At 52.6% G+C, this 27,347-nt stretch overlaps 10 protein-coding genes across 10 annotated transcripts; 4 read left to right on the top strand and 6 right to left on the bottom strand.

Moving 5' to 3' along the window:
• Positions 1 to 711: 711 nt before the first annotated feature.
• On the bottom strand, positions 712 to 1,886 carry Z517_03747 (uncharacterized protein; the record flags this gene model as incomplete). The annotated part of the gene is made up of 2 exons (XM_013432851.1): positions 712 to 1,416; positions 1,473 to 1,886. The coding sequence occupies 2 exons, from the start codon at positions 1,884 to 1,886 to the stop codon at positions 712 to 714; spliced, it is 1,119 nt and encodes a 372-aa protein (XP_013288305.1).
• Positions 1,887 to 2,647: 761 nt separating this feature from the next.
• Z517_03748 (uncharacterized protein) lies at positions 2,648 to 4,060 on the top strand (the record flags this gene model as incomplete). Its single annotated transcript, XM_013432852.1, has 1 exon — positions 2,648 to 4,060. One exon carries the CDS (start codon positions 2,648 to 2,650, stop codon positions 4,058 to 4,060), a length of 1,413 nt encoding a protein of 470 aa, XP_013288306.1.
• A 122-nt stretch (positions 4,061 to 4,182) lies between these two features.
• On the bottom strand, positions 4,183 to 5,986 carry Z517_03749 (uncharacterized protein; the record flags this gene model as incomplete). The annotated part of the gene is made up of 2 exons (XM_013432853.1): positions 4,183 to 5,862; positions 5,912 to 5,986. 2 exons carry the CDS (start codon positions 5,984 to 5,986, stop codon positions 4,183 to 4,185), a joined length of 1,755 nt encoding a protein of 584 aa, XP_013288307.1.
• A 1,163-nt stretch (positions 5,987 to 7,149) lies between these two features.
• Positions 7,150 to 8,047, bottom strand: Z517_03750 (uncharacterized protein; the record flags this gene model as incomplete). Its single annotated transcript, XM_013432854.1, has 2 exons — positions 7,150 to 7,382; positions 7,495 to 8,047. 2 exons carry the CDS (start codon positions 8,045 to 8,047, stop codon positions 7,150 to 7,152), a joined length of 786 nt encoding a protein of 261 aa, XP_013288308.1.
• A 1,735-nt stretch (positions 8,048 to 9,782) lies between these two features.
• Z517_03751 (uncharacterized protein) lies at positions 9,783 to 14,021 on the top strand (the record flags this gene model as incomplete). Its single annotated transcript, XM_013432855.1, has 1 exon — positions 9,783 to 14,021. One exon carries the CDS (start codon positions 9,783 to 9,785, stop codon positions 14,019 to 14,021), a length of 4,239 nt encoding a protein of 1,412 aa, XP_013288309.1.
• A 2,159-nt stretch (positions 14,022 to 16,180) lies between these two features.
• On the top strand, positions 16,181 to 16,612 carry Z517_03752 (uncharacterized protein; the record flags this gene model as incomplete). The annotated part of the gene is made up of 1 exon (XM_013432856.1): positions 16,181 to 16,612. The coding sequence occupies one exon, from the start codon at positions 16,181 to 16,183 to the stop codon at positions 16,610 to 16,612; it is 432 nt and encodes a 143-aa protein (XP_013288310.1).
• Positions 16,613 to 17,763: 1,151 nt separating this feature from the next.
• Z517_03753 (uncharacterized protein) lies at positions 17,764 to 18,628 on the top strand (the record flags this gene model as incomplete). The annotated part of the gene is made up of 2 exons (XM_013432857.1): positions 17,764 to 17,956; positions 18,012 to 18,628. 2 exons carry the CDS (start codon positions 17,764 to 17,766, stop codon positions 18,626 to 18,628), a joined length of 810 nt encoding a protein of 269 aa, XP_013288311.1.
• Positions 18,629 to 18,932: 304 nt separating this feature from the next.
• Z517_03754 (uncharacterized protein) lies at positions 18,933 to 20,018 on the bottom strand (the record flags this gene model as incomplete). Its single annotated transcript, XM_013432858.1, has 1 exon — positions 18,933 to 20,018. One exon carries the CDS (start codon positions 20,016 to 20,018, stop codon positions 18,933 to 18,935), a length of 1,086 nt encoding a protein of 361 aa, XP_013288312.1.
• Positions 20,019 to 21,010: 992 nt separating this feature from the next.
• Positions 21,011 to 24,421, bottom strand: Z517_03755 (uncharacterized protein; the record flags this gene model as incomplete). Its single annotated transcript, XM_013432859.1, has 1 exon — positions 21,011 to 24,421. One exon carries the CDS (start codon positions 24,419 to 24,421, stop codon positions 21,011 to 21,013), a length of 3,411 nt encoding a protein of 1,136 aa, XP_013288313.1.
• A 1,970-nt stretch (positions 24,422 to 26,391) lies between these two features.
• Positions 26,392 to 27,066, bottom strand: Z517_03756 (uncharacterized protein; the record flags this gene model as incomplete). The annotated part of the gene is made up of 1 exon (XM_013432860.1): positions 26,392 to 27,066. One exon carries the CDS (start codon positions 27,064 to 27,066, stop codon positions 26,392 to 26,394), a length of 675 nt encoding a protein of 224 aa, XP_013288314.1.
• Positions 27,067 to 27,347: the final 281 nt, after the last annotated feature.

The raw sequence follows: 27,347 nt of genomic DNA on the forward strand, positions 1-27,347 counted from the left end.
GTCGCATCGCACTTTAGCTGGAAGGGGATCCATTAGTAGGCGAGCTCCGGTGATGGGAGGGGAGTTTACCTTGTTCTGCCTGCAATAATTGCAAGCTCTGATCCTTGAGCGTTTCGCAGGCTCTGGGGTAACCGCCTCCATCGAGTTACACTGGTCTGGCGTCGATCTGCATCACAAAAGAATGCAAACAGCAGCAGGAGGGAGGCTCAGATGTAGTCAGTCAGCTGTGCGTTGAGGGCAATAATAGCAGAACGGGTTGGCCAGAGGAATTGGCAGAGGTCCTTCGATCGAGTATGAAGTTCAGTTCGATTCATTTCAACGCAGCGCAGCGCAGCGGGGAAGAGAAAATGTATGGGGGACACACGTGACATCCATTCTTCATGATATGCATGTGACTTGGACAAGTTACAAGGGCAATATAGTACTCGATACTTTGTGGATAGATACAAGATCAGCCTCGGCAGTCCAGGAATGACTTGACTTGACAGTTTATGGCGTATATGAGCCAACTGGTTGAAGCAATCCATCTGAAGATATAGATACTGGGAGGGTGTACTCGGCACACAAGGGAAAACCACATTTTGAAATCACTATCTCAGATCAAAGATACCCAGTCACATAGTTTCCACATAGTCACAGCCCTCCCCAGGGCTGAGGAGAGAATAGACTGTCGAATCCCGAACATGGCCCGCGTCGAAGGGCCGTAGTCCTCTATCGGAACCATCGTGTCTCGACGGTGCCCACCTTTTCCACCACCATGTTTTCCCCCTCCTTCTTTCCATCCCAGACCGCATTACGACCAGTGATCTTGATCCGGCCATTGCTCCATGCTTTGCTGGTTGGCGCGTTCTGCGGCTCGTGTGCCATTTGCACTCCGGCTTCTCTCAGCACGGGGCTCTCCTTGAGCAGGGTGTTGATGACCACCTCGTCGTTGGGCACGCAGAAATAGAAGACGCTGCAGCGATTGTGTCCGCGCTGGTCCTCAGGAGGCTCAACAACTCGGTGGATAGCCGCCTTGAAGTAGTCGCCAGTCCACCACTTGAAGATCTCACCGGCATTGACGATGACGGCACCCGGGACGCGCGGCACATAGGTCCACTCGGAATTATTGTCGTAATCTCGAACCTGAAGGGACGACATGGGCTGGCTGAAGAGGATGGACAAGCTTGTAAAGTCTTGATGACCACCGAGCCAGAGGCCGCCCGTCACCCTTTTCTCCTCGTCTGTATATTCGTCATAATACTCCATGTATCGGAGCCACGTCTCGTCATGGCCCTCGTAGCGATGCAGCTTCACGAAAAACTCCTCGTCTGTGATTTTCAAAGCGATGGCGAACAGGCGGAGAAGCTTGTAAAGAATCTCCTTGTGGGTGTACTCAATGAAGGACTGAATCTCAGGCTTGTAGGGCTCCATAGTCTGTAAATCGGGTTAGGCAATTCGACCCAAGACGCACTCAGTTGTATCAGACTCACAGATGGCTGCTCTCGGAGAGTCATGTCACGATAGATGTTGAAGTTCTCGACTTTGTCACGGACGTTGCCCTTGGCGATCCAGTGCCCGCGAGGCTTGAAGCCATGATAGGAACCTTCTTCCACAATAGGTGCTTTCAACCTGTTCTTTTCCTCATCCGAGGTCCTTGCCAGGATAGTGTGGCCAATATCGACTTGGCGTGAGATGTCTTCCTCATTGAGACCGTGGTTGACGAGGATAAAAAACCCTTGCGTGGTCATTGCAAGTCTCACCTCTTCCGCCAGTTCTTTGCGGGCATCGGGACCATCGTCGTAGCGACTCAGATCCACGGTGCGCAACTTGACAAAGTCTTTGACAAGCTTCGAGGGCTGGACAGGCACAAAGTGCTCAACCTCGGGCAACGACTTGGAGATCATTTTTGGATTTGGTAAATTGTGAAGTAGCAAGGTCGATTCTCAGTGTATGCTCGTGAATGGCAATAGTGATGATAAGTTGCACCTTTGGATCTGTGGCGGTCTCTAAACAACTATCCAGGTATATATGCTGAACCATTTTTGCTCATTCCACCTCCACAATGTTCATCACGCATGGGTACCAGTGCTTCTCTGCCGATACATCGATCACAAGTCCTTAATTCGGACTATTCGGGATTGCCGAATTCCATTGTTGGTGGCCTCTGCGTGGAGAAGTTATAGATGTGTCTGTCATTCGCCCTGAAACATGTCAGTCCCAGGACGATGCGCATTTTCCACTGCCTCAATAGGAAGAGCGCAGAAAATAGTGGGAAGGATGTTCTGGCCTTCCACGACGTGAGCAAAGCTGTGAAAGCCGAATTTCGGAAATCCGCACCACGGCTCCTGTACCCATGGGTCACGTATCACAACCAAGGTGTCCGAAATGCGCATTTCGGAGCACTGGTTGACGGATTGCCAGTCAGAAAACTCCAGCGCTTGCTTTGCGCCCTCTGCACCCTCAGGGTTGAAGGGGTGAGGGATCAATCCTCATGGAGAGCAAATCAGCCTCATCCAGAAAAAATATCGTCTATTCTTATATGCTTTGGAAGCACCAGAACAATCGCTCGACATCCCAGAAGACTTCATTTGCTTTAGCCCTGTGGCCACGATAGCAACAGCAATAACAAACCATTGTGCTGTTTCAATCGTTCTTCTTCACGAATATGGATGACAGCACGAACGAAGCCTCCGCTGACGTCCAACAGGATGTGTCGTCGTCGGAAGAAGTGACTGTTGCTTTGGCCAGATTTGTTGCATCGTTCTCACAAGACGCTGTTACCCCAGAAATTGTAACCAAGCTCAAGGCATTGCTGCTCGATTATCTCGGAGTTTCTGCATCTGCGGGCGCCTTTGCCGAATCCAGTCCCAAGTTTTTGGCAGGAATCGCAAAGTTCTCGCAAGATGCCACAGGCAGCTGTACCATTTTGACCAAGGGCTCGACGTTTCCGCCTCAGTATGCAGCACTTCTGAACGGAGCTTGGTGTCATACGTATGATTTTGATGATACAACATCCGAAGCAATCCTCCATCCAGGGTCTAGCCTGATCTCCGCTGCTTTGGCCGAGGCCGAAAACCTCAACGCAACTGGAGCCGACCTTCTCGTGGCTCTGGCGGTGGGTTATGAAGTTGCCTGTCGCATAGGAACGGCCCTCGGACTAGGCTCATACCCCAGAGGATTCCACAATACAGGCACGGTCGGTCTGTATGGATCAATCGCAGCCATCAGCAAGCTCCGAGGGTCTTCTCAGCAGATTGTCGAAGATGCTTTCGGTCTCGCGCTCTCCAAGGCCGCTGGAACCATGCAATTCTTGGAAAATGGCAGCTGGAACAAGCGTCTTCATCCTGGATTTGCAGCTCACGACGCGCTCCTCTGCATCAGCTTGGCCGAGGCTGGAGTTATCGGCGCCACCAAGGCGATTGAAGGCAAATACGGGCTTCTTCACAGTTACTCCGAATCTGGCAACCCTGCCAATTTGACTCGGGACCTAGGAAAGAGGTGGAGTTTCCTCACAACGGCATGTAAGCCATTCCCAGCATGCAGGATGACCCACGGGCAGCTAGAAATGGTTGGGAGAATGCGCAAGGCCTATGCAGCTCATGGATTGCCGGAGCAGGTCACAGTTTCCCTTCCTCCAGGATGTTTCCCCATTGTTGGAACTCCAGCTCCAAACAAGATCCAGCCAGATTGCATCGTCGACGCTCAATTTAGCTCGTACTATCAAGTTGCTGCTTCGTGGCTGTACGGCAATGACCTTGGCTGGGCGATATACGACAAGATTCGAGACGAGAAGGTCCGCGAACTTGCCCGCAAAGTCACTTGCAAGATTGATGAGTCATATTGCAGCCTCGAGTCTCGACTGAAGGTGGTATTTGGGGATGGAACTATCGTCGAGGATGAAGTGATCTTTCCCCTTGCAGAGCCCCAGCGTCCATTTGAATGGGACACCGGTGTTCAGCAGAAGTTCAAAGGTCTCGCAGAGCCTCTTTATGGGGCGACGAAGTCCCAACAAATCTGTGACTTGGTTGGCTGGATTGATGAGGTCGCTGTGGTTGATTTGATGAAGCTGGTTGCCTAGCCGTAGGATGCTCTCTTGAATGCATCATGGAATAGACCAATAGCCAAGGTGGTTGATGAGACAATGAGTGCAAAGGCTCTCGCGCTCGAACAGGCGACTTCGCACTCTTTATCTCCTTCATCTCACGCATTGGCACTCTGTGAGTGTTTTTGCAGGTTGAGCAATGTAGTCAGCGGCCCAGCTGGTGTGTCATACCGATCCATGTGAATTTCTACCATTCTCAAACCTGTTCCATCGGTGAGTCTCTCGTCATTCAGTGCCTGCTCGAGCTCGCCATACGTCCTAGCGGACGCAGTGAAAGCGTTCTCTGGAGCCCCAAAAAACTTGGGTGCTTCTAGGTAGCGCCATGCGGATATATCGTTGTAAGCTTCTTTCATACCATGGATGCAGCGCTCTATCGTGTATCCGTCATTATTGATCAGAAAAACCACCACGTTGAGATTATGTCTGATGACAGTGGCGAGTTCCTGGGCTGTCATTTGAAAGCTGCCATCGCCAATAAAGAGAATGGTTCGAGCGTGCTTAAGGTCGTGGTACTTCGATGAGACTATTAGTTCGCGCTGAGCCAATGCCGCACCCTGACAGGCTGGCAGCATGTATCCGATGGAAAGCCAGGTGACAGGGGTGGAGAGTCTTGTGTGTCTAGGCAGGAGCATTTCTCGAACGCCATATCCCGCTGTTCCTGTTTCACCGAAGATGATATCCCCAGGCCGCAAGAAGGAGTTTATGAGACGCCAGACTTTGTCTTGCTCGATAGACGTGTTCGTGGAAATCTCTGAGAACGATAAAGGCTGAATGCGCGGAAAGGTTGGATGGGTGGTGTGTTTCTTAAGTCTTTCCGAGTTCCATTTCTGTAGTACTTGGGTAAGTGCAAATGCTGGCGAAATGTCGCGATGGAGGATATCCCCAATCTTGATGCCATCCCAGGTAAAGTAGATGCAGACCGCTGATTTCGGCACACCGGTCCAATTATATGTGTTGGTCGAGCTGAGGTGTGGTCCAAAGTACAAGGCCAGATCTGCCCCGTCGATGAAAGCTCTTGTACGAGGGTCTGCGAAGCTCCCGGCATAGATACCATGGACATTTGGCAGTGTCTCATTGACAAGGCCTTTGCCGGATAGTGTCGTGAACGTAGGCCATGTCGTCGAAGACACGATTCTTTCAATATGATCCAAAATTCCCAGCGCTCTCGCTTCTCCGTCCACGAAAATGAGGGGCTGTTCTGCGCTATACATCCTGTCGAGGACTTTGTCTAATATCGCGTCGTATGCAGGACTGTAGAGTGCTCTTGGGATCTCCATCTCCTGAGTAAGCCTTGCTGCGACCACCGGGGCTGACACAATATCCAGAGGAACTTCAATGTAGACTGGTCTGGAATGTAATATGCATTGTCCCAGGATGTGATCGATTTGCTGAGGTGCAGTAAGCGGATCGATCAGATTGGTCTGTGCCACGGTAATGTGTGATTGCATCTGGGCAAAGTGTCGGTAGTCACCATCCCCAAGAGTGTGGTGTACCATCAAACGGGATGCTTGGGTGTTTCGGGGAGGTGTGCCCACTATATGTACAACTGCTGCCCGCTCTGTAAACGCACATGCTATGGCATTGATGGCTGATAGCTCGCCGACACCAAATGTGGTAACCAGGGCTCCGACACCTTTGATACGCGCATACCCATCCGTGGCATACCCAGCATTGAGTTCGTTGGTATTACCCACCCAGAGGAGGCCAGAAGGGACCACATAGTCCAGTAAGTGAAGATTATAGTCTCCGGGAATCTTTTCAACTTCTGTTAGCCCGTTCTGTCGAGGAGATAAAAGAAAGTGGCGTCTCGGAGGGGTAAATACTCACGCCGTGAATTGCGCCCACACCTAGTTGTTTGAGGCGTGTGAAGAGATATTCTGCAACCGTTGCAGTTTCTGACATGGTTTCGAGGGCAAATGCAAGACCTTGCGGATCTCAGGAGTAGCTGGTAACAGGGTGTGTGGTCTGACAGCGGTTCTCAGGGTGATATTGGGGTTTGTCAGAGGCTTGCGTAGGTGTCGGTCCGAACACTGACCACCAACTTCTTGCGCAGGAGGGGAAATAAAGAGGTCCTGACCTTACCGCCAGATCAATTGAAGCTAATATCTTTTCAGAAATGATATAACGCAGGGTAAAATATGTGGATCACGAATTGAGTGCCACAACTACCGTTCAGTGTGATGGAATGCTGCCGTTCATACCCAAACAGAGATTAATGATCACCACGTATGACGTACTTGAGGGGATATACACCGGTATTGCCCGCTGTAAGGATTTCCGGTCTTGAGAACGAGGTGAAGTTCACAGTATTGCTGGTGGTACAATGCCCTGCCAGTTTGCTGTCGCAGGGTGGGGGAGGAGGAGGAGGAGGAGGAAGAGGAGGAGGCGAACAACAGGGTTTCGGTATCGGATTTACTATCCTCCGCCTCTATGATGTCATTAGGGGCAGCACATTTGAGGTCGGGCAGTCAATATGGCCTGTATGAGTAGCAAGACATGGCACCAGTGTTACATGGATTAAGGCAATAGAATGTCAGGCTACAATGCCTCGAGGGGGGAAAGAAATGTGAGAGATATGATATGGTAAGGCGTGAGTGGCCTGATCATTGATTCAATCGCAAAGCAAACTATTCATTCATCACTCTTGCTCGTCGCATTCTCAGTTTCTCAGTATTTTGGATTGCTGTAACGTCAAGCATACGTGGCCTCTTCACGGCCGAAATGTAGGAGTTTGTTCCCAAATCTCACAGCTTCTTCTGCCACCAGGCCAGCACAACGATAAGTGTCCGTGAAACGATCGTAAGAAGCAAGCACCTGGTACCTTCCTTGCCTTCCATGGTCTCCCTGATACTGACCTACCCACTGGACTTTGATCCGGCTGAAATTCGAAATTGATCTCATACACAATACCGCCAGGAGCTAATGGATACAGGTGATGATTCCCCCATTGCAAACGTCCTCGGGCGCCAACGAACCAAAGCATCACTTATACATCATTCGAATAGGATATACATGTCCATTCTGGGTGTGTACCAATAGCAGCACGACACTGCCAGGGGTTCAACTCAATCCATCATGAAATCGCCACGTAACATTCTCTCGCCCAGGGCATCTGGCTTCTTCATCAGTTTGGCATTCGGTGCCTCAACAGGCCTTGGGATCTCCTTCGGCGGCTCAGGGTTGGAGATGCTTGCAGAGCGTGGACGAGGGGCACCTTGGCCAAAAGGGTTGCCGGAAGAAAAGGACGGGGAGCGTCGGGTTCTGTCACGCAGGGCTTCGGACCAATTGAAACCTTCTCCTGTTAGACGTCAGTGATATGCAAAGCGAACCCAATTTGATTTGTATGGTTGACAAGAAAAAAAGAATGAGAACTTTTGAAAGGTATAAAAGGGACAGGCCTCGACTCTTACCTGCAGTCTTGGCCGTCCCCGACGTATCTCGACGCGATGGAGTGGCATTTTCAGAATTCTCATTCAGTGTAAAAAGGGAGGAGGAGGGGCGCCTACCACCGCCAGAAGCACCAGGGCTCCCTCCTAGTCTAACATCTCTTAAAGCTTGTGCTCCGAAACTGACCCGTCTGGCAAAAGATGGCGAAGAGGGAGGGTGTAGGGTAGCCCGCGATGGGTCATCCTCCTCAATAACTGCAGGCTCATCCCCGAAACTGTTTTTGAAATCTGGAGAGCTTGATACGGATGAGGTGGCAACACTCGCTCGTCGTTGAAGTCCAAAAGCATTGAGAGGGGTCTGGTTGGAGGGGTTTGTAGTGAGGCCTAGAGCGGTAATTGAGGTGCCTCTTCGGTGTTTTGGTACAGTGGGAGTGGACGGAACACCCGAAGACGGCGGAGACGAGGACATGGCAGAAGGGGAGGAGCTTGACCGCGGGTTGAACATGTCAACAAACGAGGAGCGACGGCGATGTTGTGGAGGAGGGGGTGAGGGCGGAGCAGGGTTGCGGTCAGACATTGTGAGAAGCTGACTTGAATGGGATATTGTAGGCGTCCTGAAGGAGATGAAACTCAAGGAGTGAAGAATGTATTTTGTATAGGTCCGATTTCTAACTGTGTTCTTGACAACGTTGGGTGAAGATCGAGGACTAGAAGGTCAGGTACTGTATGTAGGACAAAGGAGTTCCCCCCCCCGTCACGTCATTGTAGCGTGAGCAGCCTGCGGTTGGTGGGGATTTGTGTTTCAGGCGGAACGGGAGGAGACAATGGCGGTAACGACGATCAGAATGGCTTAATAGATGGTTTTTCGTAGTTTGGGGTGTTGAGGCACAACAAGGATGGCTATGAGAGATGTGAGCAAGATAGAGAACAAGTAGAAGTGAAGGAGGAAGAGGGACGACAATTTACATAAGAGGTCAACTCGGAGGGAAGGGCCAGAATGCACAGACCCTACGAGGTACGAGATACCGATTACAGATAAACGCATCAACCACACCCACACACACACACCACTTGCAGCTGGGGAGAAGATGCTCACACTCTACTCGTAGATTTCCTAGCACGACAGCTCGCTTTCCTTTTCCTGGCCAACATTTGGGCTTCGATAAACACGTAGCCAGCTTCGATTCTGACGCACAATTGGTTGGTTATAGTGGCGCCGAAGCAAGCAGCAAGTAGTTGAGTTTGGGGGAAGCATCCACTGGGAATGGGCTGCATTAGCTCACTAGGCCATCCCCAGGCCGTGCCGGCTGTTCCACAGCCTGGAGTCGCCTACGACTGGGCGTCATTCGCCCCTAGTGGCCTCTTGGAAGCAGGGCCCTGGCACCCGCTGCCAATGATCGGCGCCTACTGTGATGCCTGGAGCTTGGCGTAGAGGCACAAAGTGTGGGGTAAAGGCTGCGAAGCATTCAGAAAGCAAACACCCTGGCATCTAAGGCTCCAATCATCACCCCATCCATCTATCATCGGCCATCACCTGCGCACTTGTTCATTTTCCTCTTTTCTCCATTCCTCTCCCCGGAACCTTGCCAGACAGAACGACCCTCCTACGGGCACGGGCATGGAATACTCGTACACGCCACTTGACACGCGACATTCTTCACAAGTCGTTGTGGTTGCCCTCCTTGTACGAGTCTGACACACATCAATCCACCATGCGCGCCCTTTGAGTGGCCGTTTCGGATAACTCTCGGCCAGGCTATATTATGAACAACAACAAGTACCTTTTCCAACGACTAATTAATATGCGCACATGAAAACGTCCTTTTCCGGGGCCTTCGGGGCCGTCTACGTACCCCTTCGCAAACACTTCTCCCACCACCCTGTCAGCTGAGTGTCCGGGTGCTTGCGGAGCACTTTCGCCTTATTACCCACTAAAGTCTCATCTTTTCTCGCACGGCAGCGCAAAGATGTCGCAATACCTCGTCAAGGACTACACAGAGCCGGTTGCCGTTGGAATGCAACATGGTTGCTATGCTGTGAAGGGGACAATGCGCCCATGATGCACCATTCCCAAGGCGGATAATGAAATGCATCCGTCGTAAAACTACTACAATGCCGCTTTCTATGTGTCTAGATCACCGAATGCAGCTGCTGGGACTGGTATTGATGCATGCGACCAGGTAAAGAAAATTCCCTTTGTGTTGAGCCAGGCTCAAGGTAGGTGTTGATTTATTTCCTTCGTGCCACCACTTTTGGGGGGGGGGTTTTTTTTGCACCTGGTTGTTTTTAGATTTCTCTCTTCGTGAAAGGACATGGCTCCCAGAATTGATTGCGGCGACTCCAGGCGCCATGCGCCTCGAGCGGCGAGACCCCCGTTTGTTCCTTCCAATGTGCAACCCCGAATGGTCCAATCTTCGCGTCGTTTGGCGAGAATCGGTACTATCACGCAGCTGGAGGGGCTGTCTCGCAGCACCTCTCCCCGGTCACGTCGGTCCCCGACATCGAGGGGAAATATCCATCTCTTGGGTGCGACAGGAAGGGAGGAGCAGCGTGGCGAGCTAGGACGGTTGCACTCAGTCATCAGGAGACTCGAAGACGGCCGACATGCGTCCATCAATCGATTTATTCCACCAGAGCAGGACGCGGCGGAGGTCCTAGAGATACCAGAGATCGACAGTGACAGCTCGCCGGAAGAAGTTGAGAATGTGATGGCACACATGATCGACTACTTCTTGCAGTGGACTGATGAGACGCTTATCGAAGGACCGTCAACTATCTTCCACGACATCAGACTCATTCACGCCTCGCTGCAAAGTGTCATGGAACTGCCCGAAGAGGTGATCTCTTCCCCTGTGGTTCACAGCGTGCTCAAGACTTTCAGAAAACGGTACGAGACTTTCGTCAGCATTTGGGCTCAAGCTATTCATCGCGCCCTCGTCGGCAAGCTCCTGCAGATCGAATCACAGCTCAAGCACCACCCAGCGGCCGTGACGGAATCAGTGTTTACTTCAATCTTGTTGGATGTTCGCACCGCATCTTCAAGTTATGCCTTGCTGGTGCTGCTAGAGTCCGATCAGGATAGTATCCCATTGCTCTTGTCTAGTGGTGCAGCGACAGAATTGTCGGACCGCTGCGCTCGCTTGCATGGGGTGTTCCAGAATGCAACCTACAATTCCGAACAGAAGGAGTTGTGGCTCCTGATCTGGAGAGGCTTGAAGACTGTCTTTACTTCTTTTGACCAAGGGGCAGTCCCGACATCTCCTACCAACATCGAGCGCGATCGCATATTCTTCGAGCTGCCTGGAGTATATCGTGAATTCAAGCGCCTGATCAGCTCACCGGATGCAGCCAATCCCAGAAGTATCGAAGATATGGTTGGAAAATACTGCCGATACATCTTCCAATGTCAAGTCGACCCAAGCAACAAATACGAGTCCCTTCAGCGACCACGAGACGCGCCTTTGGAAAGCCACACCAAAGAAGCGTTGAGAGAATTCATTGAGACCGGGAAATTCGAGACAAGCACACTCTCCAAGATTCATTTCGCGGCCTCGCGGTTCAACACGATTAGCGGAGGGCCGGTCAAGGTCAGACGATGGCAGTATGATGTTGACGACGGAGTATGGGAGACTGACGAATTGGATGTGCTCTCCCCAGCCTCGATGCACACTGCTGGAGGACTACCTGACCACTCGACTGTCCCTTTGAGTGCACGCTCGAGCTCGTCCATTGCCGGCCTTGACGATGCCGAGTCCTTTGCAGGTGCCGCACAGAAGCAGTCGAAAGGCTTGTTTCCATATCCCAAGGGGATCAACATGAAAAGCGCGTTTGACTATGTCTACTACCCTTTTCCCGAGACACGGGCTCATGAAATTGTCCAGCACGAGCAAATTTCCAGAGAGATGGGCCAGCCCGGAATAGTCTCAGATGGTCCACGAGCCGACTTTCTCGTCAATCGACCTCCCCGTCATGCTCGCGATCCTGCCGAAGTCTCAGTGTCCAACAGGTTATCCAGTCCATTTGAATGGATCCGCTCAGCGATAGGGCAACTGCTTCCACAGAGACGCCGTGTTTCTGATGTGAACCGCCCAAAAGTCAACACTCTTCCTTCACGTCCTTCGAAAAGACTTGCATTGAAACCACGGCCTCGTCCCATTGACCCAAAAGCAAGAGTGCGCAAGTCTACCTCTGTCGCAAGTCCAAGTCTCAAGCTTCGTGGAGGAGGGCCTCCACCTCAACGATTAGCGCCATCATTGCACAGGAAAAGAAGTACTTTCAATCCACTAGCATATCGACGGTTGGCGATAGAGATCTTTCGAAGGAGGCTTAACAGCATTTATGGGGCCGACATTCATCCCGACGAAGACGAAATGCTACGGCTGTTGAAGCAAACGACCTACGATGTTGGCAAGGCCGTAAAATTATACTCGGTAGTGAGTGACAGAATCGTTAGCCCGGCCAGAGACACCGCTGACGGGCAACATCGACGCGTTCGTTTCTCTCATCAACCTGAGAGCCGGAATGGTCAGCGTCCACGACTCCTTGACCAGAATTCTATGGATCACAACACGGAAGTATATGCTTACAGAATGGATACTCTCGCCGAATCCGGTGCTGGATTGTTTGATTATCCCCCAGGCAGTGACTATGACGGCATTAACCACCACTATCATGGTGCTGGGCAGCCTCCCACCAGGCCAGTGCTGGGCGAACTTCCCACGGCAGCGGACCCTGACGATGATAACCCCGATGAAGACAGCCCTCGACCAAGTTCCGATCGAGAAAACCATAGACCTAGGTCCTCCCAGCCGTCTCGACCTCCTCACAGCTCCTCTTCTCCTGAACCATGTTCTTCACGCTGTCACCCTTGCCCCAGGTTTGCAGGCCAATACCACCACGTGTGTAGACATGCGCGTGTTGTGGAACCCAGCACGCCGCCACCGTTCAATATCCACGAGGACGAGGCCTCCGATGGTGGGCCGAATCAGAATCCGGGCTTGCAGGCAAATCAGGCTGTAGTCCATGCCATGACACAGGCAGTGGTCCAGGCGCTGACCCAGACTGTGAATGAGATTGTGACCCAAGTTGTGGATCAGGTTATGAACCAGGTTGTGGCACAGGATGGCGAGCAAGATGATGAGCAAGATGATGAGCAAGATGATGAGCAAGATGATGAGCAAGATGATGAGCAAGTTGATGAGCAAGGTGAAGAGGAGAGTTCAGAGGGGAGTGAAGAGGCGAGTGAAGAGGGGAGTGAAGAGGCGAGTGAAGAGGAGAGTGAGAAGGGGAGTCAAGAGGAGAATGAAACGGAGAAGGGGAATGAGGAGCAGGCCGCGAGTCAGGATGCAGGTCACACTTCCCATATCAGACGACCACCCAGAGAAGAGCCACGAGACGACGACAATCGAGATATAGCCAAAGTATTTCAGACGGACCCGGGCTACAAGGGCGAGTTGAGTGATCTTGGTATCGACGGATTCCTCCATCAAGCTGTTACAGCCATGTATGCGCAAAAGCCGAATTGGATTAATAATGAGTCGGTACGGCGGGACGTCTATATGATAATGGATGGATTGGCGGACAGGATTATGGAGCTGCGAGACCAATATCTCGTGTTGCTGGAGGCCGGCCCGCCGCCTTTCATGGAAACGGTATCGCGAAATGACACCCGACATCCAAACCCGGACCACCCTGCCACGGTCATGCTCTGCAGAAGGGCGGCCAGGGACGTGCGTCAACATTATGGTCGACTGTACCAGTTCTTTGACGACAGGCACTTGCGAACCAATCTTGGGTTCCGCCACCAGTTTAACCGGCTCATTGTAGCAGTGAGGGAGCTACGACATCTTTTCCTGGAGTACGCCCAGGTGCACGAGACCGAGGACGCCCCAGGCAGGCAGCAGCAATATAGTCATGGAAGTGGAGCGGCGGACCAGACAGGCAATCAAGAAGAGGACACTGACGATAGTCAGTCGGATTCCCAGAACACCCCTTCAACGCTTGACACAGCACGGCTGGCGAGACGTCGAACTTCACCCAGACGCCACAGGATTGTCCCGACTCGGCAGGAATACGAGCTGATGTTTGTGGACGAGCTGGAGCGGGAACTCCGAAACCGCGGATTCACCAACTTAGAACAAGCATTGGGAAAGAAGAGATGGCTCAAGGCCGACCTGGTGAACAAACTCATGGCGCTCGACCAACAAGGCAATCATCTTGGCCATGGAGCCGACGAGGGGTATCGCCATATCACCGGAAACTTGACAGCTCGGAGTCGACCAAAAGGGTTCAACTTGGACCACGCGCTCCAAATATATAACTTGACCAAGCGGGCTAGGCGGGGTCAGGAGAAGCAGAAGAGGAAAGAAGCAAGGCGACAGGCGAGGATAGCACGAGGGATACATTCGCCAGCGCCGGTGTTGCCAAGGGTGCAACCGAATCCAGTGCCGTTGGCTGTACCTCGTCCGGTGGTTAGGGCCAGCAGTCCGGACGTCGTGGGTCAAGATTCCGAGGACTCTGACACTGTGAGTGTGGACTTTCGCCGACCATAGTAAAAAAGAGAGCGATGGGCAGAGGTAGCCAGGCCTGCGCGAGAAGAGAGAAGCGTGAATGGAATTGTCTTTCATTCTGTTTGTATCGGGTAGACTAGTTAATCTTTTAGAGGTATGATGAGTCGTTCCCAGTTGGTTGATGGGTAGCAATTTCAATCTTGCTGATCTTTTGTTCAGTACAAGTATTTGCGAGACTGGCTGACTGATGATCTCCTCGTAACCGGCGACGGCGTGTGTGTGCCAGAGGGGAGCATGAAACTTGATCGGCATACCTACGGTACCAGTATTTATGGAGTACGAGTAGACTCATATCCCAACAGAGTGTGATTTTGTGCGCGTGATCTTTTCTTTGAGGGGTGGCTGTCGTGATGTGTATCTGTGTACGTATGCGTATGTGGCATGCGAGTATATACATATATATATTCAATACACCAACACGTGTTTCCTCTCCATGATGGAACTCATATTGATGTCCATGGTGGGGATTATATGAGGGTACCTCCATACTCCGTAGCTGCATATGTACTCGGTACATAAGTAAATACCCCTAGCGAGAGGTGGTCACGCTCCTCCTCCACCCGGACATTACCATTCTCTCCCCCTTCCGCCCCTCTGGGGCATCTCCCTCATACTCCCCATCGCGAGGCTACGCTGCTCTGCGCTCGAGGCTGTGATATGTCATGATTGGTCCCACCACCACCACTTCTGATGACGTCACATCACCCTCCCAGCACTAAGTACTAGTAAAAAGATGAGGTAGGGACTCAGCCTCGCCGATCCTTCCCCAGCCAAGAAGCGAGGGGGGATTTAAGGGGTGCGTGGGGTTCATGGTCCTGAAACACGCTTGTCGGGGGCCTTGCGGGCCTTGATGGGCAGATTCTAAAACATAACAGAGGACAAAGTTTTCTCATGGTTCCTTTGGTCTCGAAATTTTCAAACTTCGTAGGGCTTTGACCGTGCAGGGCTTGGACTTCTTGGTACCTAGATAATACCTTGCTCGCAGGGACTCGTACTAGGACTCGGTAGGTCCTCAATGGTGGTGTCCTGATAACCGAACAGGCACCAAGTAAGTTGTCCGGAGGATGCGATGGGATTTTCCTGGGTTGATGCGCCAGATACCCCCTTTCCCAGTACAGTACGCGATATACACGGAGTAGCACATAGTACCCGGTACCATAGTACCACAGTACCATAGTACTATAGTACATCTTTACTGTAGGAACCTCTCATCTCCTCAAGTCGTCTCCCTGATCTTCGGTGATCTTCTCACCAAGGTCACCAAACCCCTGGTGTCCACTGCCCACAGCCCAGATCATCGGAGAATTTTTAACGAATCCTAACGACGACAAGGGGGACCTCGTTCCTGGGCCCCCCTCTTCCATCCCCTGCACATCAAACGCGAACCGTTCCCTTCCTTTCCTCGTATGGTACCCTGGACGCCCCCATGCGGAGACAACGATCAGCCCAGTTCCCATACAGGTATACAGGATTAATTTGGGGCCCTTTTTCTTCGACTGTTTTTCATTGGGAGGGGAGTGGACGCCAAGATACAGCGGAGATAGTTTGCCAGTATGGAGTAAGGTACTAGGAACTAGGGACTAGGTGCTAGCAGATGAGACGCAAGCAAAGAGCGAGAATCGAGGCAGTGAGGCAGTGAGGCAGTGAAGAAAATAGACGAAGAAAGAAAAGAAACCTTGGGCAGGGAAGATCCCAACTTCTGATTGATTTATTGTACCTGGTACTCACTCGTAAGGGGGCCGATGAGAAAGGATTTGATAATATCTCAAACGTCGACAAAACCCCCGTATTCCCTCGCCTTGAAAATCGCTTCTTTTCTCCTTTTTCTTCCTTTTTTCTTCATCAACACACACACACACACACACACACTCTCTCTCTCTCTCTCTCTCTCTCTCTCTCTCACTCACTCTCTCTCTGATATCCCCATCTCATACCCTCAGACGCTCATACCAACTCTAGTCTGTCCTTGTCCTTGTCCGTATAATTCGGTCATCCACTCACTTATTCACTCCTTAACGAGTCCTGCTGGCAAGGATTATCAGAAACCACACACCACAGGCAACGCCGATCAATCACCTTGACCGTCTTGTTCCCTTTCCATCAATCAATCAATACCAGAACACTTGCACCCAAAAACCAATATGCGTCTCCCCAGCGTCCTCCTCGCCACCCTCGCCCTGGCCAGCCCCCTCGCCCGCGCGCAGGACCTCGACTCGCTCCTGGCGGACGCGACCTCTCTCGTCTCGAGCGTCGTGTCGGCCATCGGCACCGACACGGCCACGGAGCCGCTCATCACGAGCATCGAGTCGGCCATCCAGAGCGCCACCAGCGCCTTGTCCCTGACCGGTGACGCGGGGAGTCTCGTCTCCTCGTACATCTCCGAGGCGAGCACGGCCCTCGCCTCTGCGACGGAGACGGGGTCGGGGTCCGCGGCGACCACCGGGACGGCATCGACATCGGCCGATGGCTCAGCTGCGACGGGTGAAGGGGACTCCGGTAATGCGGCGGCAGCACTGTCGGCTGCAGGCGTCTTTGTGCCCGCGGCTCTCGTCGGTGTTGTGGCTCTGTTGTAGCCGGCCAGCCAGCAAACACAACACCCGGCAATGGGGTCGGAATGGCCTCCGGTCAGGATGGGTGTGTGGCCGACGACTCTGCAGGCACGGGAACCTAGGCATTGCACTGCGCTCGACGACATGGCTTTCTTTCCACTCACGCACTCCGAGGATCAGAAGACATTGCGCGAAATCCTTACCAAGTTCTTCAATGTCATTTTCAAATCACCCTGTTCAAGCACCGTACCCTTCCTGCTGAGGCATCTGAAATCTGGAACGAGGACGAGCGCGGCATCACGTATGAGTCTCGAAGGACGGGTTGGTCGGTTCCGGCACTGCTAGGGGGACGATCGCCATGGTGCCCGGAGGAGAAGGTGGTCATGGCGCTGCGGAGTAAGCGAGGACCTGGATTTGCGAGGAATGATGGTAGGAGAACGAAAGTCTTGTTGAGATGTCGGTGCGAGATCGCCGGGCCCGGGTGAGGGATTGCCAGGCCGTAAGCCAGCATTCTATGTAATGGAAGGTCGTACGAATGTCTATCAGTTGAGAGCCCCCTTTGACCCTTCGAATCATTGCTCCCCATGGTAGCCTGGCCACAGCTCAAGGCATGTCGCTCGGATCTCATATCTCATCTGCTGGAGGAGACAACTGACAGGTAAATCCGAGGAACAAACTGAAATCCACTCCCACAGTGGCTGGCCCTCAGGTCGTGGTGCAATCTGATTACCCATCTCATTCCAAGCTGAGTCGACATGCCAGAGCCCAGACGACCATACGTAACTCCAGATCAGAGCTGTCGGTCTGATCGTCTGGGCTTCGAGAGTTGATCCGTCTTGTCATTTGTCGAGCGTCCACCGTCCCAGGAATGCGTCGTGTGCGAGCGTCGAAATCACAACCACCCTTGATGCAACCCCCATTCCTCACTGGAATGCGCCGTGTTCGTCCAGCAGCAACAACAAACATCGGCATGGCCGGCCACCTTCATTTACGTGGCTCTGCCGCTCGTGCCTCGACGATTCTTTCATCTTCGCTTTCTTCTCTTCAGTCACTCCTTCAAACTCTTGTCGTTCGTTTACCTTTGCCCTTGCAATTTTCCAACACTTCATCTCACAGCTTTCACGGCCGAAAAGACTTCATTTGCCATCCCCAAACTACCATATCCCACTGCAACCATGCGTTCTTCCTCGCTTGTCGCCGCTGGCACCTTCGCCTTTAACGCCATGGCTCAAACAGCCACCTTCACCCCGGATATGGCGTGGAATGCCGTCACTGTCGGGCAAGTCTGGCCCATCCACTGGACCGTGGGCGATGGGACACCTGTCTCCTTGTTCCTGGGGAACACGAGCTGGAATACCCCGATCTTCGGTGAGTTGAACGCGCCCTCACATATGACTGGCACTGACTGACGGATGTTGCACAGAAAACAAAACTGCCACCGATGCAGAGTATGACTGGACAATCACAGTCCCAGATGGTTTTGTTGCTGGCAACTATGCGCTGGCCTTGGTTCAGAGCGGTGCCATGGACTTCTCGCCTCTGTTCAGCGTCAGCCTTCCTGCTGCAGGATCGTCCAGTTCAACCAGGTTTCCCACATCCATGACAACCCCAATGCCAAATGCTACCGTCACGGCCACTCTCATCTCTGCCACTGTCGACCCCACAGCAACTGCAGCTCCCACCGTGACCGTCACTTATTGGGACCACGAATGCGGCTGCACAAAGACATCCGAGTTGCCCGCGACAGCTGCCGCCACCGGCTCAGGATTGGCTGGCACCCAGTACACCTGGTACGACGAGGTCTGCGGATGCACCAAAACCGCCATGGCCCCAGCTCCTACCACTGTTCAATGTCCTGGAAGTGGCTGCGCCAGCTACACAGCTCCGCCCGGAGGAAACGTGCCACCTTCGCCATCTGCTCCGTCATCTGCTGGCGTACCGGCTCCCTCATCATCGGCATTCCAGGGTGACGCGAATCAACTGGGTGGCTCGGTGATGGCAGTTGTGGGGGGATTGCTTGCGGCGGCCATGTTTGCATAATTTCCTTGTGGTTCCTCGAATTTCATCTCGTCATGTTTATTTTCTAGAAGGGGGCATTTTTATCAGAGTGCTTTGCACGCATGTTTGCTGGCACCAGCTAAGTGGAAGAGGCATCGCGGCTACTCGGCAGCTGGGAGCTCAGTTGAATGTTGCGGGTGAATGTTGGACATAAAGGGTCGTGGCATTCATGATCTGGGGCTGGAATTCCAACTCTATGCAGTCTTCAAATAGTTTTCTAGTATCGTGTTATCAATCGTCTCTTGCTGTAAACCATGTCGTGACCATCATCAAGGTGGCGTGTTCCTCACCGCTCGCCCTTGATCTTTGCAAATGCACCAACTTCTGCGCTCGATATCGAGAACGGACTCTTTGGACCATCCGGTGACCTCGGACTTAGGGCGACCGCGAATAAATCTTCTTCATCAGGGTCTTCCTGTTTCGTGGTTTGGCTTATAGAGTTAAGCAGCGAAGCACTAGCGGGCGAGTCTGCCTGTTGTTTTTTGATATAGTCTGGTGGTGCCTGAGCGACGACCTTTTTACCCCCAGTCACAGAGGAAGCGGACGTTGGTCCATTCCGGAAGGTACCAAACGACGAGTATGCCATATCGGATGCCTCGGGCGAAAGAGGATGGGATTCGCGTGTTGGAGTATTGAGGCCTCTAGCATTGAGGTCTCTGTCACTCGTACCGATGCTCAAGCCTTTGAGCTTCTCGCTCAGCCTTCTTCCACCAGGAGACTTGGGGCTTTGAATCCCGGGACTCACGGGGCCTAGAGACTTGGGAATATTGCTCAGATCGAGGCTTGGGGGTTTAGGAGTCAGACCAAAGTTATTCTCAATCCAGGACTTCTCCGACCGGGCCATCTCCAGAGCAATGCCTTCGAGATTATGTTCCTCCTCATGCTTGATCTCCTTGTCCAAGACCTGGAGCCTCTTTTTGGCCCATATAGTATGCAGCACGCCTTTTCTCCCACTAGCCTTGGCCGTAGCTCCCAGCTCGGGGGTAAAGATAGCAGGTAACGGGTTCACCGTCATTCTCAAAGGCGCTTGCTCTGTGGTTGAGGTCTCGGCAGGTTCGGCGGGGTTGATGGGGGGATAGTACGCCAAAGTGATGTGAGGTGGCACAATGGCACCCGGAGGCAACAGGAAATATACACGGCGGATATTGTCCGAGGGGTTGTCGTCTGCTGGGAAGACGGTGCGTTTGCCGGACCACGAGACCTGCCACCTCCCGGTCTTATCTCTTGTCTGATCATCGTCTTGCCATTCCACCATCATGACTTTGGTGCCATCGTTCCCTTTCCCCGGTTCGAACTCGAAACGGGCGAGCGCAGTGACGGACAGGAGCGTGTCAGGCTGGGTCGGTGACCTGGGAGACTCGACTTGAGCCATAGCTGACGGGCAGAGAAACGACAAGGACACAACTGGATCTTTTTGACGGCAAGATCGGACAAAGTTGGACTGGCGGTCCGGGGCAAAAGAGTGGAACAGAGACACAAAAGACAGCGAGGAATAATATGAGAAGCAATCGGGGAAATTGAAAGTTGGAAGCGAAGATGGTACCGACTTTTAGGATCTCGACTAAGCTTAAGATGGCTTGCTCAGGGCGTTGGACATGGTTGCAGCCGTGTGTCGCTCCCGGTGCTTCTCCTGCAATTATTATCCAGGTTTCCTGCATGCGAGGACAAAGATAGTGAGATGGAGTATCTGTCCATAACCCCCCTTCGTTAAGCCATTGATCCTGCTCGGCGTCACCAGTGTGTGTCTTGGTCATGAAAATAGTCATTTGACAACAAATCTTCAGCCAGACGTTCTCCTCGTACCCGCAAGTCACATTCGTCGTTTACGCAAGTCGCCAATAAACTGCGCCAAACGAACCATCAACGGCGGGATCTGATTTCGACCAGCGGCATCGACACCAATCACGATGCTCCTCAGCTCAACATCCCCTTGCATATGCTTCCCAAGCACTCTTCGTCATAAAAGGGGCCAAAACCCTAATGCAGCTGCTCCTGTTGCTCTACGTTCCTGTCACATTCAATGATAGCTTCGGGCCCCATCCAGACGGACTCTTCACATACCATTGGTCTTGGTGCTTCGATGGCAAATGGTCAAGAAACAGGCACAGATTTCAGACAGACATTAATGCCAATGAATGTAGACAAGCTACTCAAGACTGCGAAATATGCCCAAAATATCCTCCTACGAGGTCGTCTGCACAATTCCATACGCCCAACAATGCCGAGAGACGACCGTGTCAATCTTATGCAATACCCAACATTGTCCAAATAGTACGAATCTCGTAAACTCCTTTTGGTCAATCCAATCTCGACTCGTCCTGTTTTTCCAATTTGATGCCATCATTATTCAAAGCCCATCCTACATCATGCTCTCCCTCTTGCCATAAGTCCATCCCCAAGATCAACTCCAGCACGGGTCCTAAGAGACACCCCCTTCCATGCTGCTTCGGCTTTCCCACTCATTGACCTGGTCACAGCCGAACCTCCGCACCCGTTTCCGCGTTGGGTACCGTAATTCAACCCTCCCGAATACCGCCCGAACGTCGAGGGTGGAGGTTGCCGATCAAGATCAGCTGGATGCAAGTCCTCAGCCAACGATGAAGCAAAGCTTCGGACGCTATTTGCATACGACACAGGGCATGAAGAGCAGCCACCACCCGAAGGACCTCGCCATTGCGCTGATTGGCCACGAGATTGTCGGTGGTCATGAGTGCGCGAGATTTTCCGGGTTTGTCTCACATACGCGAATTCAGCGTCGTGGGAGGCGTCGTACGAGAATGCGTTGGATGGATACCGCTGCTGTTGATACTGAGAAGAGTTGTGATATCCGTCATAATAGTCATGAGACGAGGAGGAATAGTCTTCGAGAGAGAGAGATTGCTGCCAGTCGTGCTGCTGTCCCCCATGTTGTGGAGGAATGACCGGATAAAGTAACTCATCCGCCACCTCTTCGTAATATGGCTCATGTTGTCGTATTTCCCAAGATTGTTGCCTTAGCGCCTCACCCGCACTCAGTCTTCGAGCTTTCCAGACCGCAGCTTGCGCAACCCATGGATCCGGACTTATGTCGATGGGTCGGGGGAAATGAGATGGCGGAGGAGGAGCCATGGGATCGGAGTGGTTCCCTTGATAATCAATGTATGCAGGACGGGGTGAGTGAAGTGGAGGTGGAGGACCTGCTTCATTACCCACTGAAGGTTGTCTCTGGATGGATGAGGTTCGATATGCCTTCTGTACCATCTCCGGCGTGATGGGTGGCGCATCACTGGCAAAACTAGCAGGCCTTAGATTCTTCCCAGGTACCCCCCCTCTATCGTTAAAAGAAGATCTCCGATCTGACATCGTACTATCTCGGTCCTGTCTTGATCGGGTTCGAGGCCGGGACAACTCCGCAGTGGTCTTGTCTTCCTTAATAGGGCGCGGCCCGTCTGTCAAGTTATAATGGCCTGCCGGGAAGGCGGCGCTGGCGGTTCCCACATCATTGACAAGAGCCAACGCTTCAGCCTGACTGACTCCAGAAGGGTTGCGTGATTCTGCCTTTTCTTCTTTAGATCGACCAAACCACGATCTTCGACGACTGCGAGACCGAGATCGCTTGGCATGGAGTACTTGTTCCGGAGCAGGAGATGGAAACCTGACCTCTTTCAGGGGGAGAAATAGGGTAGAGTTACTATTAGCTCTGTTTCCCATTGAGGAGTATGTTTGGTCCAGTTCCGGTACAGCGTATGAGCGTTTCCGAAGGTTTTCTTGTGCCTCTTGGGAGACATGGGGAATGTTGTCTAACTCGAATGACCGCACTCGAACAAGGGCTACTTGGCCAGGAGGTTGGCTTGATGGGCGCCTCTTCTTCAGGAGTTTCTTCCGTGCCTTTGTACCATTTGTAGGGCGGGGATCGGATTCGGGGGCTGTCGTCGTTGGGACAATGGGCATCGGAACTGGCGCTACAGGATTGGGTTGAAGATTAGAAAATGTCGGTACATAAGGCTCGCTCCTGCGCGACTTCAAAATGGAGATCCCATGTCCAGAGACATGTCCAGAGAAAGATGGCACACGTCCTGACTCCTGTACATCGACGTTCACCTGTGAGTCTGGAACTTCTGGTAAAGCCCTAAACTTTGTAGGTGATGGGGTAGGCCTGGCCATTTGAAACGACCGCAGCGAGTTGCTTGAGCTGTAGCCGCTGTCCGATTTTTGAGGTGCCCGAGAAGGCGGAATTGCGAGGGCAGGGTTTGACAGCTGAGGTTGAAATTCGACTGCAGACTGAAAGCCTTCATCGAGAGAGTATCTTGGTTCGATGGGGGAATGCCAACTCATAGGACTATCACAGGCTCGAGATTCGGCGCTTGCCTCATTCTCACGTAGAGTTTGTCGACCCCGACTTACTTCGGATCTGAAGCTCGACTTGCGCACCACCGACCAAGACGGCGAAGGTGACCTCTCTGGAGTACTGACTGGGGATGGAAACTCCGGGCCATTGTTGAGCGGAGGCGTTTTCTGTAATGACGAGCATCGGCTCGCCCGCCAAAGTGAGCCTTCAGACCTGGTCCTTCTAATAGTGCCAACTGGAGAGCTGGACTCTTGCTGGTCAAATGGGCCGACACCAAGCTCTGCGATATATTCTTCTGCCATCAGTGAGGTATGATCATCAGCTGGAATGCTGGCCGAAATGAGGTGCGTTTCTCCTTGTGCTGTCATGACACTGTGCAGTGGGTGAATCCGCGGCCCAGCTCTATCATCATTGTGCTCCCAACTAAAGTACCGACACTCAGCATTTCCCGTCGGGGGACTCGGCTCCAAGTGGGATGTATTGCTGGATGCAGAGACCAATAGATTGAACTCTTCGTCGGCATCACCGTAATCGCTTGACACATCTCTCCGTGGTGCTGGGGCAGATAGAAGGTGTTTCGACACCTTTGATACCTCACTGAAAGCTGGTGATGCTCGTCCGTTGACGATTTGCAGAGAGCCGTGCCTCAGGCCGGCGAGGTGAGAATAGCTTATATCTGAAGGCGTGCCGGCACGGCCAGTTGTCCTTGGAGGAGGTGGAGGTTGCCAGTCAAAGTCGTCGATATCAAAAGCGATTGTCTGCCGCTCCTCTATCTCTGAAATGGGATCACGGCCCTGGCTCTCCTGCCTCTCAGCAATTTGAGATGGCTTTCTTGTTGCTGTGCCAGGGGCAAAGGATGATCGACGCATGGGGGGAATTGGCTGTGGTTCGAGGATTCTGTCCATCGCTGAATCCGGGGTTGAAAACACCGCGGTATCACACTCCAAGGGATTGATGCGTTCACTGCTAGGGGTACGGGTTATGCTGGAGGACCTTTGCAGCGACAGACGCCGGAGCAACAGAGACTTCCGCTTCGGCGGCTTGATAGGTGACTGAGGGGGTGGCGTTCGTTGTTGCATGGTTCGCGATGGACTTGTCCCAGCTCCAGCAGCCTTGCCCTCCAACTGACTGACCATATAGGCGACCCTGAAGCCCGAATCATTCTTGTGCGTGCGGAGAGGTGAGCCCGAGTCTGTCGCAATAACGCTGTCCCGCGATTTGTGCTGCTGCATACCTTTGCCTGAAGCGGGGGATGACGGAAGCGACAGCTCTGTGCGGCTGGTATTTTTGCTCTGTGGAAGCGACGCCTGGGCTTTGAGACTGGACGTCGACACACCGGAGGGTATTCTGCTTGTAGGGGGCTTAGACAAGCGATTTCTCCGACGAGGCTCAGATTCTGTATGTGCGGACTCGGCTGCGAGACTCGACCTTCTCTTTGCAAACCACATGGCGAGTGGTGCAGCATATGCCCCTGTTCATCCGAGTACCTTCCGGATAAATGCTCACGCATGCAAAGGTAATGTTTCCTCAACCTTACTCTCAATGAGCGAGGTTATAATATCGCGGTCATTTTTCAACCATCTGCCATCTGGTGGCTGCGAATGCAGGACGATGGAAAGGTATGATGGTCAAAATGTAGCTGACTCGGGATAGGGAATATCGGCCAGGTTAGCAGACCTTGCGTCTGTCGGGTAAGGCAAATAGAGTCCGTGCTCCGGTGGTGATAGTGGCCCGTTCGTTGTAGTGAGTGAGTGGCCGAAGACTAGGAAGATGGAGGCTCTGGAACGACAGACAAATGGTGTACCTAGATCGTAGGTAAAAACCCAAACGAGCGGCTTGGTGAAACAGATTAAGAAGCAATAGCCAAAACAGATCCAGCCAGGGCAACACCGGGTCGATCAGTCGAGTGATGTACTCTGTATTGCAGGGTAAACGAAGAATGTGGGTGAGGAGGAGCAGGATGGGAGACGACTGTGGCGGTGGAGCAGCGCAGTGACGACTTTTGATCCGTTTCATATTTCATGGGGAAATGGCGACGAGGACGCATGGACCAAGCCGTATGTACGTAGACCTTGGAAGCTCAGAAGCTTTCAATGCAGGGCTAATCCTCTCATGTGCAAGACGAGGTGGTGGTGCAGGGGCGAGGGGTTGATTGGCTGAAACCACCCCATGTAAACAAATTTCAGGTCGCCCGGAGACGCAGCAGTGGCCAAACACAACAAGCAGAACCGAAGCCCAGGGCCCCGACTCTTGCCCTCAACCGGATTTTTAGACGCTTAATTCCAAGCATCAGCCACCGCTAAACTCTTCTACTACCCACCCATCGGACCACCGTCCCTGGGAACGCCACAGCTAACCTTCCCCTCTCTTTCTTCCTCCCGTGGTACCCCTTGATGAACCCCCAGAAGAGAGACTAGGGTCAAGGGCCCAGGCACTGGAGAACACGCTTGACGCAATCGAATCAGCCACTAAGGCTAAGCCCCAAATCTTGAGATCCATTTGTGTAACTCTGGCTACCTAACCTTTGTCCTCGATCCTCACGTCGATCGGTATACTCCATGCCCTATCTCAAAGTTGACGGTCCAGAACTTCCGCTCAACATCCGCACGAAGAAACCTGCACACCCTTTTTTGCCACAACCGCAGGTAACGATGGTGGCCTGTCTGATGGCTGATTGTCCGCCGTGGAACTTTCACCGAGCTGAAAGTGTATGTGCGTCCGTGGTCCACACTTGAGAGAAGATGCTGTTGGATACCTACACGCACGCAAACGAAGCGATGTACGTACTGGTGACGATTGGGGGAACGGACCTCGATCACATGCTGCAAATCCACTACGCGACAAAAGAATGCATTGGGCACCTTGGTAACCAGCGAATACGATCGCCCCGAGACCATCGGTGTCTGAAACACCTGCGTCTGACAGTCAATACTCATTGGAGCTGCAGATGAATTGTACCGACTCGTCACTCCGTAGTCTCCCAGCCTCCCTTCTGCACTAGAGCGGGGAACCCATAAGGATCCGGATGCATCGAATGGCGAAGTTTTGACTTCGGAAAACATGTGCCTCGTCATAAGCCCGATCGACATGTGCAAATAGTCAGACTTTGAGTTTCCTTTTACCTTTTGGTCAGGGTGCCACTACGCATTGTCAGATGAGGGGGAAATTACAGAAAAAGCAGTGGGAAACAACCAGTCATGTGTGAGAATAATCAAGTGAATTATATTTCTAGAGCTCTAGAGCTGCAAGGGAGCCGAGATCCTCTATTCATACATTCCAGTCATTCCCCTTGCCATGTCCCGTAGATAACCAGCTCATGAACCTTATCCGAATCCGATATCCTGCTTGTAACGCCACGCTATGCAGCCTTCACGCTGGTGTCGTACAGATAGTCCTGTCTGCAGGTTCTTTGGCGGCCTTACTCGACTGCAATGCGTCTGCTTTCAGGTGCGGCCTTGGGAACCACAATGCTCAGGAGGCCGTTCTTCAATGAAGCCTTGACCGCCTCCTGATTCACACGGTGTGGGAACCAGAAGCTGCGGGAGAACTCTCCCACACTGCGTTCAGTGATCCAGTAGTGTTGTTGTGCAGGCTGTTGCTCAACTTTGGTTAGCTGTTGCTCCTGCTGAGCAGGTGTCGGTGCAGCCACTTCTGTCTTGCTGTCAACGGCAGCGACCGCGGATGAGTTGGCGGGCTCCTCATCTTCGACAGTGGGTTGATGCGACTTGACGCTACCAGTCTCGGATGCAGGGGATTCCCCGATCGCAGATTTGTTGTCGCCTTGGAGAGCTGAAGGGCGAGTACCAGATTCTGTGGTGCGCTCGGTTCGGCCCTTGATGGTCAAGGTGTGTTCATCGACGAATTCGATGCTCAGATCCTTCTGCTCGACACCGGGGAGTTCACCCTCCAGGACGTAAGTGTCGTTTGATTCCTTGACATCGAAGCTAGGGTTCCATTGTTTCCTGGTTGACCGGTTGGCTCTTTGGATCTCATTGAAAGAGTCGTCGAAAAGAGAGAAGAGCGGCGCAATGTCACGGCGGGATGGACCGCAGCGTGCGGGCGCAAAGGCGAGTCTTGGGAAGAGGAAAGACATGTTTCTAGTGGAAAGCGTTGGCTTAATTATTCTTGAAGCTTGAGGGACGATTCTCGTTCGAGTTGAATGCATAAGACTTGATCTTGATGGATGTCGAAATGCAGAGAGCCCTTCTTTGACGAAGATTTTATAGACTTTCATCTTGCCTGATAGAAGGTGCTGGGCCAGTCGAGATGGATGAGAAAGCAGATTATGTCGACCGTGCCACCGTTTTGCTGGATGCTTCTGGGAAACGCAAACACCCTCTGCCTGGTGCTCGATTTTGCCACTAGGCGCCAGAT

The sequence above is a fragment of the Fonsecaea pedrosoi genome (genome assembly GCF_000835455.1).
Source record: "Fonsecaea pedrosoi CBS 271.37 unplaced genomic scaffold supercont1.2, whole genome shotgun sequence".
NCBI lineage: Eukaryota > Fungi > Ascomycota > Eurotiomycetes > Chaetothyriales > Herpotrichiellaceae > Fonsecaea > Fonsecaea pedrosoi.